We start from the raw sequence: 15,139 nt of genomic DNA, 5'->3' as shown, positions 1-15,139 counted from the left end.
AGCTATTATAAATTTACAAAGAAACTTCACATTTATAATATTAATAGGACAGACAGACGCGGCGGGAGACAATTATTTAATATGCAGTGATAAATTATTAAGATTCACAGACTAATTGACATAACAGAACGCTTAAATTAACACCATTGAAGCCTTGAAAGTATTTAAGCCTCGTCTGTTACTGATAAGGTATCACTCATATATATATATTTGTTTGTCTCGCTAAAACGCGAGAATGGCTGGACCGATTTGACATATTTTGATCTTGAAATATTAGTGGAAGTTCAGGGAAAGTTTAAACGGTGTGAAACATAAATAATAAGAAATGGGAAATACTAAAAACAAAAAATTAATTTTCCAATACAAGATTTTCCTAGCTATGAAACAGTTGATGACGTTTTTATAAATAAAAAATTGTAACTTGGTTGTCAAATATTTATAGGTGCGTTCAGAAAGTATTTTAACAAATAAGTATATGTAGGTGCTACAATGTTTATTGAGTCATCACTTATTAAATATTTGTAATGTATGTGTCATACAAATATTTACACAAGACATTCCCACTGGTTTCACACACATAACATTTGAAATAAACTGGCTTTTCGTCTGCGTTTCACTCGCCCAGCTTACAAAATTTTGTTTACTTCATTTTCTGCAGTTAAAAACGGCTTATGTCACTCATTTGTGTTATTTTAAGAGAATTCCAAAAAGGAGGTTTTCTATTCAATTATATTTTTTGAAGTCAAACTTTTTAAGCAAATGAGGGTATTTTTTTACGGATGAAACGCAATAATAATAATATTCGCGTCACGAAGATGTGCAACGCTTTTGTCGAACAACAGAGTTACCTAGCGTGTATTATAGAAACTACAAAGTTTGTTACATTAATATCGATAATATGACACTGCAAACTAACTAGATGGCGCTGGAACGGAAATCTAAAGCTTTAGATTTGTATAAATATAAACGAGACTTAACAATTAGTTTGCCAAAGAAGTTTAACTTCTGACATGTGTACTTTGTACGCACGCATTATTATTATTATTATTTTTTTTTTTTTTTTTTGATAGAAAGATGGTGCGTGTGATTTCGTCCCGTTTAAATTTAATTGAGATCTGACTAGTACTTTTCGAAGTATGTGTAATAATGAGTATATAGGTGATTATTTTTTCGTTGACCTATGTTATATTTTACCGCATTACTTTTCACTGGGTGAACAAATTTTGATAATTCATGTTTTAATTGAAAGCTGATGCTTGTCTTGAGGTCCATTTGAATTTGATCGATATTTGGTGACTTATTTTTGACTAATCTTTGATAACGCCTATTTTCTAGACTATTTTTTCGTCTACCTACTTTGTATTACTTGTCGATGTTGTAGCGACATCTATCTCGCGACATACAGAAACTAGCGAAAACTGACGTATCCTAAATCGCGCTATCAAAGTTATCCGAGTGATTGAATACATATATACAAGATACCGACAATAACCGTTGGGGACGGTAGTCCGCCAGACTCAATACCACTTAACCGAAGAGCGACGGGAAAAGTTAACCCTAAAGACGACGTTTTACAAAAATATATACTTGTTGGAAGTCATTAAACCAAAAGAAGTATCGCTAAGCAGTACAATCTCTTTTTCCTTCTCCTTCTGGATAATTGTATTTGCTCGGAAACATAAAAAACCGACTTCAATCACATTGACAAGTAATACAACGTAAGTAGACGAAACAAATTAACAAACGCACTAGTCGCCACTACGATTTTCGAAGGTTCCACTCGATTTCTTTGGGATCTTCTGATGGCATCATTATATCCTGGTCTCCTTATCACAGTACCATCCCCGAGATATCTCCTTTCCAACAAAAAAAGAATCAGCAAAATTGATTCATAAGCGACTAAATATATATACGGTCGAATTGAGAAACCTCTTCCTTTTTGAAGTGAAATGGACAAATCTGCTACAATTGCAAGTCATCGCACAGTCGTTTGCTTGTGCGTTTGCCCCCAGTCATATTACGTAAAACAATAGAATAGCAGTAATGCATGCATATGTATTGCGACTTTGTTTTGTTTACTGATTGTGACTTTTAAAATCATGATATGATAGTGACGTAGCTACCGCAGTGTCAATTGTATTAACTAAACAAATCCCCATATTTTAAGGGCCTTTGAGCTACATTATGTTTAAATTTCAGATTAAGGTTTTCTCACATTTTCTATTCAGTTGCTAGAGCTCTAACACTAACACGGAACAAAATTATAAATATATTAAAAAGTTAAATTTCACCACAAACCAAGGAATTCGATTTATCCTCTAGGCTGCGCTACCTGTAAATAAGGGGGCGCCAAATGGTCCACAAAACAAAAAATTGCTTGACATTATATGGTTTTAGAATGGGGGGGGGGCTACGAAGGCATTGCGCCCCGGGAGCGAGTTAAGCTCGCTACGTCACTGTCACTCTCATACCTAAAACAAACGCGTGCGTCTTGGGACGTCCGACAGAAGTGACAACTAAAACTAATCTAAGTTCAACGATTTAACATTGAAATTGTTTAACTTGAGAAAAGACGGCTGGCGCTGTGGGTTAGAATGAGAGAGGAGGTGCCCGCCTACCGCTTCCGTATGCTTGAGACAAAGGGAAGCCAGACAGATTGGCGCCGTAACGCATTACGTAACGAAGCGGTTTACCCTCCCATGAAAAGAAATCACTTCAAAACATTCCGAAAAAGTACCCTCTTCTAATGGCTGACCGTTTCCATTACAAAAAAAGAGCGTGTAAACTCCGATACACAACTATAGTTCACTCCTCATACCGATTATCGTAATATTTAAAAACACATCTCTTTCTCGCAAAAGACATTGCTTTTAAAACGCCATTCTCGGAGCGGGTAATTTCTCTCCCAAATTCAAACTCACCTCCATCCTTATCCAACCCCCCAGTCGTCGCCGACAGCATTATCTGTACCCAGATACAAAATAGCCCCAATATGAGTAGTACTCGTAAAATTGAAGCATATTTTAAGCGTGGCATCGCGTCTATGTTTGCCGTGTAAAGTTCATTCTCGTCGCTAGATGGCGTTACGCGTATCGAATAAAATGGCGGCGCATCGCTCTTGAAGTTCTTTATATCTGTAAAAAAAGAAAAAAAAATTGAAAATGTAGGTATTGAAAATTAAAATAAAAAATTATTATGCTATACTATTGTTACAATTATGATAGAAACCTTAAAGTCCTTAAGAACCTTTCAACAGACTTTAAAAAAAAGATATTCGCAAATCGACAGTATTTTTTTTTTATACATTTTACTGCTTGTACAAATTTTGACAATTCATTTTGGAGTTTACTCCTTAACAATCGATTTTCATATAAGGCCCATCGTATGAAAAAAATATGATGAGTAAAATCTACTGAACGAATGACCTCGTTACGTTTTTGTCAACGCCATCTACCTCCATCCATACCACCCATCCACGCCAATAGTGTATGTAATTTACATTTGATATGGTATTTATTCTAGTATGGTCGAAAGTTTCCCGGCCATTCTGCGCAAAGAAGCTAGCTCACTTTTAAGGCGAGTGCGCGGCAGCCGCAACAATGTCTTAAGGGTCATCGCCGATAGCAGGGACTGTCCACTACTCAGGCATTTGTGTGATATTACAAGGTCACTTTTAGTTATTAAGTACTAACGTTAGTTATTAAGCTTTCATCATTTATTTTTACTAACAATTATGGACCTCTTTGTTGTCTGAGTAATAGACATTTTATTTTTTTATTTTATCATTTTCTTAGACTAGTAAGCCATTTATGTGCCTATTTAGACAGTCGATCTGAAGGGGGAAACTCCAGTCGTGCGTCAGAACTGACACCCAATGGTACTTCACGTGTGGCTCCAATAAAATTTAATCGAGATTTAACGAGTACTTTTTGAGTCTTCCCTAATAATGCGAACTTAATCGATATTTTTTGTAACTATAATAACTACGTTGTATTTCTTGTCAATGTAAATTGAAGTAGGTTTTTTTTCTTTTGCGAGCAAATACAATTATGACGTTGTGTTTAAAGGTCAAGTCAGTGTCTTCTTCATTTAATCGCATAATACTAAAGTATTTTCCTTATTCGGATAAAAAATACTAAACTTATTTAATTTATTACGGTAAATACACATTATTCACAAGGTTATGGCAAGACCATACGAGACAAAGTTTGTTTTTATCAATAGTTGCGCCCCGCGGTTTTGATCGCGTTAATTTGAATAGAAAACGTATTTTTTTTATACAACTAGGTTGGCAAACTTGCGTACGGCTCACCTGATGGTAAGCGATTACCGTAGCTTATAGACGTCTGCAACAACCAGAAGCATCGCAAGCGCGTTGCCGACCCTATCCCCAATTCCCTCCAGGAGCTCTGGTCACCTTACTCACCAACAGGAACACGACACTGCTTGAAAACAGTATTATTTAGGTGTGAACTTCTGTAAAGTTGAGGTACTACCCCAGTCGGGCTGCTCCATATTTTAAGCAGAAAATTTCCTACCCTACCTCAGTTAAATTAAAAATAAATTGAAATATTTTTAAGTGTGCATCACAAAACCATACCGTTTGATTTTATTAGACCGTACTCTTGTTTGCCACGTTCTTCGAATAAAAAAAAAAAACATACTTTGAAAGATATGAATCGAAATGCCTTTAACACCTACTTGAATACAGAATTTATAGTTTTTAATTTTTTTTTTTTATAACAATATTGTTTATTCGTGCCATTCAACGCTTAACTATTGACATAGCTGACGACTGACGTAAATGTGAATTTTATAATTCGTAACAATGTTGTTCAAATAACGAGTTACGCGTGAATGCGGTGTTTGCATTTTTGCATTTCAAGTACTTATATTATCTACTTTATAACCGACTTCCAATAAAGGAGGAGGTTCTCAATTCGACTGTATTTTTTTATGTATGTGACTTCAGAACTTTTGATTGGGTGGACCGATTTCGACAAAAAAATTTTAATCGAAAGGTGGTGTGCGTCATTTTGTCCCATTTAAATTTATTTGAGATCTAACAACCACTTTTCGAGTCATATCTAATAATGCGTTTTTACTTGACTATTTTTCCGTCGATCTACGTTGTTGTATTTGTCGATGTAATTGATGTCGGTTTTTTTTCGTTTGCGAGCAAATATACTATTTATTATTAACAGGTTCTGCCAAAAGAAAAAAATTGCTGTCAAAAACAATGCTGAGGCAGTAATCTAGTTAGTCTTTTCTATTCTAATGCTGTTTATGTGTTCCTACTCCCTTTTTTTCGTTTTATTAAGATACTAGCTGCTCGGACAGACTTCGTTCTGTCAAAAATTCATAGTATAAATTAATTATTTTATCAAACTTTTAAATTTTTTTTTTATTAGTTTTAAAACCCTGCCGTGGGCTTTAAGGAACATACAAAAAATTTAATTAGCCGATTTGGTTGAGCCCGCTACGTTGTTTTGCTGTATATGTTTTTAACCCCATTTATCCCCCCTCCCCCCCATAACTTAGGATATAAAAAATAGATGTTGTTCGATTCTCAAATCTACCCAATATGCACACAAAATTTCATGAGAATCGGTCAAGCCGTTTCGGAGGAGTTTAACAACAAACACCGCGACACGAGAATTTTATATTAGATTATTATAAAGTTATAAATAAGATAAGATTATAGATTATGAATGGCCAATAAGAAAATTTTCTTTCTTTCTACTACCCGACTAGAAAACAAGTCAGGTTCAACCAGATCATGTATCTGGGCCGGGTCAGCATAGAATGAGGCATGCCAGATCCGCTCAAGTCGCGCAAGCCCTATCAGGACCAGGTCTGGTCCAGATAAGGATAGCCTGATGTAAAATATAATCAAGTATGGTAAGGCATAACTGCAACAGGACCAGGTCTGGTCCAAATAAGGATAGCCTAATGTAAAATCCGCCCGGGGAGCCAGCGGCGGTGGGTGCCTAAAAAAATAATAATAAAATAATACCTAACGCATCGAAGGCCCCGCTTCGCCCACAACACCGACTTTGTCCTAAGCCGAGGTTCGATCTCGCTAGGAGACACGCTTGGAAAGTCAGATTTTAATTAAATTTAAATGGGACCACATGACAGGCAAAATCTTTCAGTTATTATTATATTCGCTGTCGATTATATTATTTGTAGTAGATTACATTAGTTGTTGATTATATTAGTTGTTTTGCGGGTTGGCGGAGATATTCCCTACTAAGAGTAACGATCGCTATCAGGTGTACACGATAACAACCGGAACCGACGGCTAACTTCGAGATACGGTGGGGTGCCCCACAAGGACTGCACAAACACCCAGACTACGGCAAAAATCTTTATGGCCGATAAAAATGTTTGTCATGTGCGGGATCGAACCTGCAACACTCACAAACCAGTGCTGTGAAAGTTGCGCCAACGCGTCGTCTGGCGTAGCATTCATAAAAAATCGAGTTGAGAACCTCCTCCTTTTTTTGAAAGTCGGTTAAATTGGTAAGTAATTGTTCTGTAAATTTTTCACTTCTTGGAATCTTTTTTTCATTCATGCTCAATAGCATCACATTGCTAAAGCTTATAAAAATCATGTATTTTGTTTATAATAATTTTTTTTCTTCGACTTTTTTGTGTGCTAGCTCATAACTTATTACTGGAAGTACCAATGTTTTTTTTTTAAAGCGCCAGCTTGTCATGTGGTCCGGTTAACATTTGAACGAGACCTGACGAGTACTTTTTGAGTTATCAGTAATCGAGATCGGGCTATTTCGATTTGAAAACAATCACAGTAATTTACAGTAAATTGTGTACATAACTACATTACTATCGCCGAGTTGCACGAAAAGAATTTAAAATTTAAGTAGTGATTAAACTAATTTAAACGCAAGAATTGTATGAAATTCTTGTGATTCAATTAGTTTAATCTCTACTAAAATTTTAATTTTGTTTCGCGCAACTCGGCGTAAGTAAAACAAAGTTGCTTCCCGCTGTCTGTGTGCTTAGATCTTTAAAACTACGATATGGATTTTGATGCGGTTGTCTTTAGTAAATAGAGTGATTCCAAAGGAAGGTTTATATGGTATAAAACATGCATAATATAGTAGAGGCACACTGATAGTTTTTTCAAACCGTGCGAAACCGGGGCGGGTCGCTAGTATAGAATAATTTCAAATTTTCTTTTATGTAAAACTTGTCTTAACAATAACGTACAGAAATTTTGTGAAGGTGTGCGCTTTTATTGGCTAGCTAACTTCACGTTACTAACTTCTTCGTTGACTAGCTAACTTCAGGGTGTCCGTTTATTGTGACGGTGTGCGCTTTCATTGGCTAGCTAACTTCACGTTACTAACTTCTTCGTTGACTAGCTAACTTCAGGGTGTCCGTTTATTGTGACGGTGTGCGCTTTCATTGGCTAGCTAACTTCACGTTACTAACTTCTTCGTTGACTAGCTAACTTCAGGGTGTCCGTTTATTGTGACGGTGTGCGCTTTCATTGGCTAGCTAACTTCACGTTACTAACTTCTTCGTTGACTAGCTAACTTCAGGGTGTCCGTTTATTGTGACGGTGTGCGCTTTCATTGGCTAGCTAACTTCACGTTACTAACTTCTTCGTTGACTAGCTAACTTCAGGGTGTCCGTTTATTGTGACGGTGTGCGCTTTCATTGGCTAGCTAACTTCACGTTACTAACTTCTTCGTTGACTAGCTAACTTCAGGGTGTCCGTTTATTGTGACGGTGTGCGCTTTCATTGGCTAGCTAACTTCACGTTACTAACTTCTTCGTTGACTAGCTAACTTCAGGGTGTCCGTTTATTGTGACGGTGTGCGCTTTCATTGGCTAGCTAACTTCACGTTACTAACTTCTTCGTTGACTAGCTAACTTCAGGGTGTCCGTTTATTGTGACGGTGTGCGCTTTCATTGGCTAGCTAACTTCACGTTACTAACTTCTTCGTTGACTAGCTAACTTCAGGGTGTCCGTTTATTGTGACGGTGTGCGCTTTCATTGGCTAGCTAACTTCACGTTACTAACTTCTTCGTTGACTAGCTAACTTCAGGGTGTCCGTTTATTGTGACGGTGTGCGCTTTCATTGGCTAGCTAACTTCACGTTACTAACTTCTTCGTTGACTAGCTAACTTCAGGGTGTCCGTTTATTGTGACGGTGTGCGGTTTCATTGGCTAGCTAACTTCACGTTACTAACTTCTTCGTTGACTAGCTAACTTCAGGGTGTCCGTTTATTGTGACGGTGTGCGCTTTCATTGGCTAGCTAACTTCACGTTACTAACTTCTTCGTTGACTAGCTAACTTCAGGGTGTCCGTTTATTGTGACGGTGTGCGCTTTCATTGGCTAGCTAACTTCACGTTACTAACTTCTTCGTTGACTAGCTAACTTCAGGGTGTCCGTTTATTGTGACGGTGTGCGCTTTCATTGGCTAGCTAACTTCACGTTGCTAACTTCTTCGTTGACTAGCTAACTTCAGGGTGTCGGTTTATTGTGACGGTGTGCGCTTTCATTGGCTAGCTAACTTCACGTTGCTAACTTTTTCGTTGACTAGCTAACTTCAGAGTGTCGGTTTATTGTGACGGTGTGCGCGCGCATCGTAAAAATTTACCCTCATTACTTTTCCCTAACGCGCCAAAAGAATTGTTACTTCCAAAATGGATTATAATAAATAATATTAATAATCATTTTATTTCAAAAATAAATCCATATTCAAAATTAAATTAAATTATGTGTAACAATGAACTTAAGATAAAATTAAACAAAAAGAGGATATGTAACAATTACATTATATAAATAAAATAAAATTAATATTAATATTTGTGGCTTCCGGTGATACTCCCGCGCTAAAAATAGTTGATAGCCGAAATAACATTAAATGCAGTCGTTTTATTTATACAGAGTTATAATATTTATTGATTGGAAATGTTTAAATTAAAAAAAAAAAAAAAAAAAAAAAAAAAAACAGTAATAAACGCTACAGAGCACCGACTGTCCTCAAATTTTTTATAACTCCAATTAAAAATACAGTACAATGGCTGACCTCGTTTTTTTAAACTAATTTTTTAAGGATAGTTAAATCAATATTTTTAAATCGTTAAATATGTCCATTTTCATAATCTTTACTATCTCTGCCTATCTTAATATATATAAATCTCGTGTCACAATGTTTGTCCTCAATGGACTCCTAAACTACTTAACCGATTTTAGTCAAATTTGCACACCGTGTGCAGTTTGATCCAACTTAAAAGATAGGCTATATTTTATTTTGATATATTATGTTATTATTATATTTCAGAAAAAAATAAGGTGATACGAAGTTCGCCAGGTCAGCTAGTATTATAAATAGAAAGATTTTTGCTTGTTTATTTCGAATGAAAATACACAAAAGCTACTGGACCTATTCTAAAAATACTTTCATTATCACAGAGGGACATCCCTACTATTTTAATATCATAAATGTGAATATATGTTTATTTGTTACGCTTTCGCGAAAACTAATGAACCGATCATCATGAAGCTTTGTACACATATTCTTGGAGGTATAAGAAGAAACATAGGATACTTTTTATTTAAAAAAAAAAAAAAAACAATGAGAGCCAAGCCTTGGGTAAATGTTAGTAGAATATATTTTAAAGGGATAAATCGTAACAGTCAAAGCCATGTACCTAACACACGCAGATTAAGCCGCAAGCGAAAAGCTATATATATATATATATATATATATCTGCGACCATAATATATATATATATATATATATATATATTGTGGTCGCAGAATGATAATATTAGAAGAGAGCAGGCGTTTGGGTAGGTATTATTTATTTATTGAATTATCGATGACCAAACAACTCAATCGAGAACAAAATGCAAAATATGAAGAAAATCGAATATCGCGCGGTAATAAAATTCCTTACCAAGCAAGGAAAATGTTCAAACCATACTAAATGAGATGTCATTAGTTTACGATGATTCTTATTTAGGAAAAACAATGGTTTACAAGTGGCATAATTGGTTTAAGCAAGCCAGCGAGTCACTTGAAGACGATCCAAGGCGGAGTCGGTCCGATGAGGTCACCACGCCAGAAGTTATTGTAAAAGTAGAAAAAATAGTATGGGAAAATGATCGACTAAAAATAATTTCCAGAAATGGTTAAAGTATGAATAACCACAATTTTCAAAATTCAACACAAGAACTGGCAAACAACTCCTAAGTTACCATTAAAAAAAACTGCATTTTAATATACATAATTGTGTTTGCAGGTAAACGAAGAAAAATCAACTTCAATTATATCGACAAGTAATACAATGTAGGTAGACGAAAAAATAGTTAAGTAAATACGCGTTATCAAAGATTACTCCAAAAGTTGTAATCAGATCTCGATGAAATTTAAATGTGACTACATGATAAACATCGGCTTTCGATTAAATTAAAAATCATCAAATCGGTACACCCAGTAAAAAGTTATGCGGATTTTCGAGTTTCCCTCGATTTCTCTGAGATCCCATCATCAGATCCTGGTTTCCTTATCATGGTACTAAACTAGGGATATCCCCTTTCCAACAAAAAAAGAATTATCAAAATCGGTTCATAAACGACGGAGTTATCCCCGAACATACATAAAAAAATATATACGGTCGAATTGAGTAACCTCCTTCTTTTTTTGAAGTCGGTTAAAAATTAGTAATATCTCCTATGAAATACGGCTACATTAAATCTATACATCTTTATAACTTACGCAATCCTGCACCGAATAATAAGCTTCAGCTGTTCATTTCTTTTATAATAATTTCAATAAGCCACGTAGCATTAAAAGTAACTACATATTTCATATTATAGAAAATTTTCTTTATATTAATACGTGAAGCAAAAAGTGACTGATACGTGAGTACAAAGGTACTCTTTTTACAAAAAATTGCGCGGACCGACTTCCAAAAAAGGGGGAAGTTCTCAATTCGGTTGTATTTTTTTTTAATGTATGTTACTTCAGAACTTTTGACTAGGTGGACCGAATTCGATAAAAAAAAATAATAATCGAAAAGTGGTGCGTGTCACTTGGTCCCATTTTAATTTTTGTTTAAGACCTAACAACTACTTTTAGTTATATCTAATAATACGTTTTTACTTGACTATTTTTTCGTCGACCTATACGTTGTATTATACTGAATAACTTTTGAATTTGATGATTTTAATTTAATTGAAAGCTGATGTTTACCACGTGATCGCATTTAAATTTCTATAGTCGCATATAATAATTTTTTGAGTAATCTTTGATAACGCGTATTTACTTGAATACTTTTTCGTCTACCTACGTTGTATTACTTGTCGATGTAGCAACACAATTACAGTTTATATAAAAAAGGAGTGCAGAATGCTTATATTTTTTTAATATACATAAAAACACATTAAATCAATAAAATAAAATAAAAACTACACACACTACCATGTATTTGACACACACGTGCATTTATTACTCTTTTGTTTAATGTTCACACTTATAATTTAAATTATGATCGAACGTCAAGTTGTCAACCGCTGGTCGACCACTGGATAATAATAAAAATTTCTTTAGTACGATCGTAATTCAATCCGCCGACCTTGAATTAAACAATTTTACTAATATTACATGAAAATTGAGCAGTAATCGTTATGTAACGACCGAGCTAAGTGCTAGCGGATGTTACACATTTACAACGTTACTCGAATTCCATTCTACATACAAACAAATACATATATCAATGTTTGTTGATTATGTTTATTCGTAACTTCATTTGCGAGATAAAATTTACTCACAAGCGATGAAATACTATTTCTATTACGGCCTGTCTCCTGTGTCCTGTAGATAAGTTTTTTTTTTAATGTTACTAGGTCGGCAAACAAGTGTACGGCTCACCTGATGGATGGTAAGCGATTACCGTAGCTTATAGACGCCTGTAACACCAGAAGGATCGCAAGCGCGTTGCCGACCATATCTCCAATTTCCCCCAGGACCTCTGGTCACCTTACTCACCAACAGGAATACAATACTGCTTGAAAACAGCGTTATTTAGCTATGATCTTCTGTAAGGTCGATGTACTATTACCCGTTGGGCAGCTCCATATTTTGAGCAGGAAATTTCCTTCTGTGCCCTGCATCAGAAAGTTACGAATAAAAGTTAACAGCAGCAGGAGGTAGATATGTTAGAATAATAATATGTAGTCAGTTATTCTATGTAACTAGTTTTTTAGTCTATGTTATTACTCTATGACTATCTTACTCTGTACTAAAAGTATATAGAAACAAGATGTCGGATTTTTGAGTTTCACGTGTTGGTTTTGAATTATATTATAAGAAGAGAAATGTGTTTTAATTGAGATGCGTGGGGGCCTAACAGCCTAAATATGTCGAACTACTAGGTATATTATATAAATTCTCACAAGATAAAGCTATTAGGACCTGCTTCACCTCAATTCATAAATTACAATTTTTTTAATTCACATTTGCGAATAGATATCTATACTAATATTATAAAGCTGAAGAGTTTGTTTGTTTGTTTGTTTGTTTGAACGCGCTAATCTCAGGACTACTGCTTCGAATTGAAAAATTCTTTTTGCGTTGAATAACCCATTTATCGATAAAGGCTATTTTTTTTTCTCAAATTAATACGTGTGAAATCGCGGGGTACAGCTAATTTATAATATTAGTGGTAAATTAGTCTATTTAGAGAGTTAAAGTTTAAGCTAACTGACGTACGACGGTATCCAACGGATGAAAGTTTTTGTGTATATTATTCTTTTCATCATCGAAAGTTACTATATTTACTAGCTGACCCCGCAAACGTTGTTTTGCCATATATCTTATTACCCCCTTAATCCCCCACCCCCCTACAACTTAGGGGTATGAAAAGTAGATGTTTTTCGATCTCAGACCTACCCGATATGCACACAAAATTTCATGAGAATCGGTCAAGCCGTTTCGGAGGAGTTTAACTACAAACACCCCGACACGAGAATTTTATATATTAGATGAGATACTAGATGTGCTCCGCGGTTTCACACGTAAAACAAGAATCATCAAAATCGGTACACCCAGTAAAAATTCTTATTATTTATTTTTTTGTTACCCACACATTAGGGAATTCCAAACATTTTTTTTACATATCATATTTAAAATCCGCTCCAGCGGGGATCGAACCTGCATCTCCGACTGACCGTGTCGGTGCTCTAGCCGATTAAGCTATGGAACGATGTACGCGCTAAGTCGAAATTTACTAGCCGATTAAGCTATGGAACGATGTACCCGCTGAGTTAAAATTTACTAGCCGAGTATAAGCTATGGAACGATGTACCCGCTAAGTCGAAATTTACTAGCCAATTAAGCTATGGAACGATGTACCCGCTAAGTTGAAATTTACTAGCCGATTAAGCTATGGAACGATGTACCCGCTAAGTCGAAATTCACTAGCCGATTAAGCTATGGAACGATGTACACATTAAGTCGAAATTTACAAGCCGATTAAGCTATGGAACGATGTACCCTCTAAGTCGAAATTTACTAGCCGATTAAGCTATGGAACGATGTACCCATTAAGTCGAAATTTTTGATATGATGATTTTTATATTCCATTCGACTCACTATACTCGTCACAGTACTCATAACTATTCAAAGGTAAGGCAGATGTAGGATCGATTCCCGCTGGAACGGATTTTTGATATGATAATAAAAATAAATATTCAATAAAAATCTTATATAGTCCTATCTACGCAGAATGTGCTAATTGAGTCTTTAATCTGTGGTGAATCTGTGGTAGTTTCGAATAACTTTGTAATGTTGGGACGTCTGACACCTCAGTCCTCCCGTGACCATGGTTGCTGTAAAGTATCCGAAACGTCGGGAATCAAAAGTTAATAATAAACCGCGATAAAATCCGAAAAAAAGTTGTTTCATTAAATGAGTAAAATTCGCGTAAACATTAGAAAACAATATATTCAATAAAAAGTTATGAGGTGTAATAAAACGCAGGTCGACGAAATAATAAACAAGCAAATACGCATCATTAGATCATCATCATAATCACCATCATCATCATCATCATCATCATCATCATCATCATCATCATCATCATCATCATCATCACAATTTCAGCCTATCACAGTTCACTGCTGGACACAGGCCTCCACAAGTTCACGCCAAAAATAGCGCGAACTCATGTGTTTTGCCCATAGTCACCACGCTGGGCAGGCGGGTTGGTGACCGCAGTGCTGGCTTCGTCGCACCGAAGAGGAGTAGATATAGCTCGAAAATACTTGTTAGATCTCAATTAAATTTAAATAGGACAACATGAAACGCGCACCACTACTTTTTTTATTTTTTATTTTTATTTTTTTTATTCAAGGCTCATCAACGCAAGGTACACAGCAAACTATCTAGCGTACGTACATTATGTTAAAATGTTCGTGTACCCGCAATTACAGATGGGCACAGCATTTACAATAATGACGCTCGAATAATCAATCAAATAGTAATACATATTTTTACAATCAGTCACATTTGATTATGATTGTACAATAAACGTTACTTTAAAAAAAGTAATTATCGAAATCGGTCCACCCAGTACAAAGTTCTGAGGTAACTTACATAAAAATTACAGTCGAATTGAGAACCTTCTTTTTTTAAAGTCAGTTAATAAAGAGATCGCACAAACTCATTACGCTACTGATAACACATCAAGGTGAAACCTCGTGATAATTCCAATTACACACATACTTAGCACACAAGTCAATATCTATGTAAATAATAATTTTATTGTGTTTGTTGTTAACTTCAATATAACACGTTGAACGCCGTGGGGGACATCGGTTGGGCCACACTTGTGTAATCGAAGGAGCCAGCTGAAAAGCGCTTATTTTACACAATTTTAATGATAAATATTTATCGCACTACCATATCCAGTCTTAAAGAAATTACTTATTTTTCCTTACACTACGAGGGTGCGTTTTTAAGTTCGCGCAATGAGAGGGTTGGAGAGGGGTGATTAGGCTCATTAGGATCGTAACGTGTTTAGTGACTCATAATTAGTATAAATACGAGATTTCATTGTTATCAGACTATTAGTCTTTGAGCTATCGCCAAC

General features: G+C 35.5%; 1 protein-coding gene across 1 annotated transcript in view; it reads right to left on the bottom strand.

Annotated features, from left to right (window-relative positions):
- The window catches only part of LOC123665895 (alpha-1,6-mannosyl-glycoprotein 2-beta-N-acetylglucosaminyltransferase-like), a 53,596-nt gene extending 50,435 nt beyond the window's left edge, over nt 1-3,161 (bottom strand). Inside the window, exon 1 of the mRNA XM_045600126.1 lies at nt 2,922-3,161. Within this exon, the coding sequence (XP_045456082.1) occupies nt 2,922-3,036 (115 nt within the window). The 5' untranslated portion in view covers nt 3,037-3,161. The remainder of the gene's footprint in view (nt 1-2,921) is intronic.
- Between the last annotated feature and the right edge of the window lie 11,978 nt (nt 3,162-15,139).

The sequence above is a fragment of the Melitaea cinxia genome, chromosome 25 (genome assembly GCF_905220565.1).
Source record: "Melitaea cinxia chromosome 25, ilMelCinx1.1, whole genome shotgun sequence".
NCBI classification, from domain to species: Eukaryota; Metazoa; Arthropoda; class Insecta; order Lepidoptera; family Nymphalidae; genus Melitaea; species Melitaea cinxia.
Note: the sequence above shows the minus strand (reverse complement) of the source record. Positions and strands in the feature narration are given on the sequence as shown.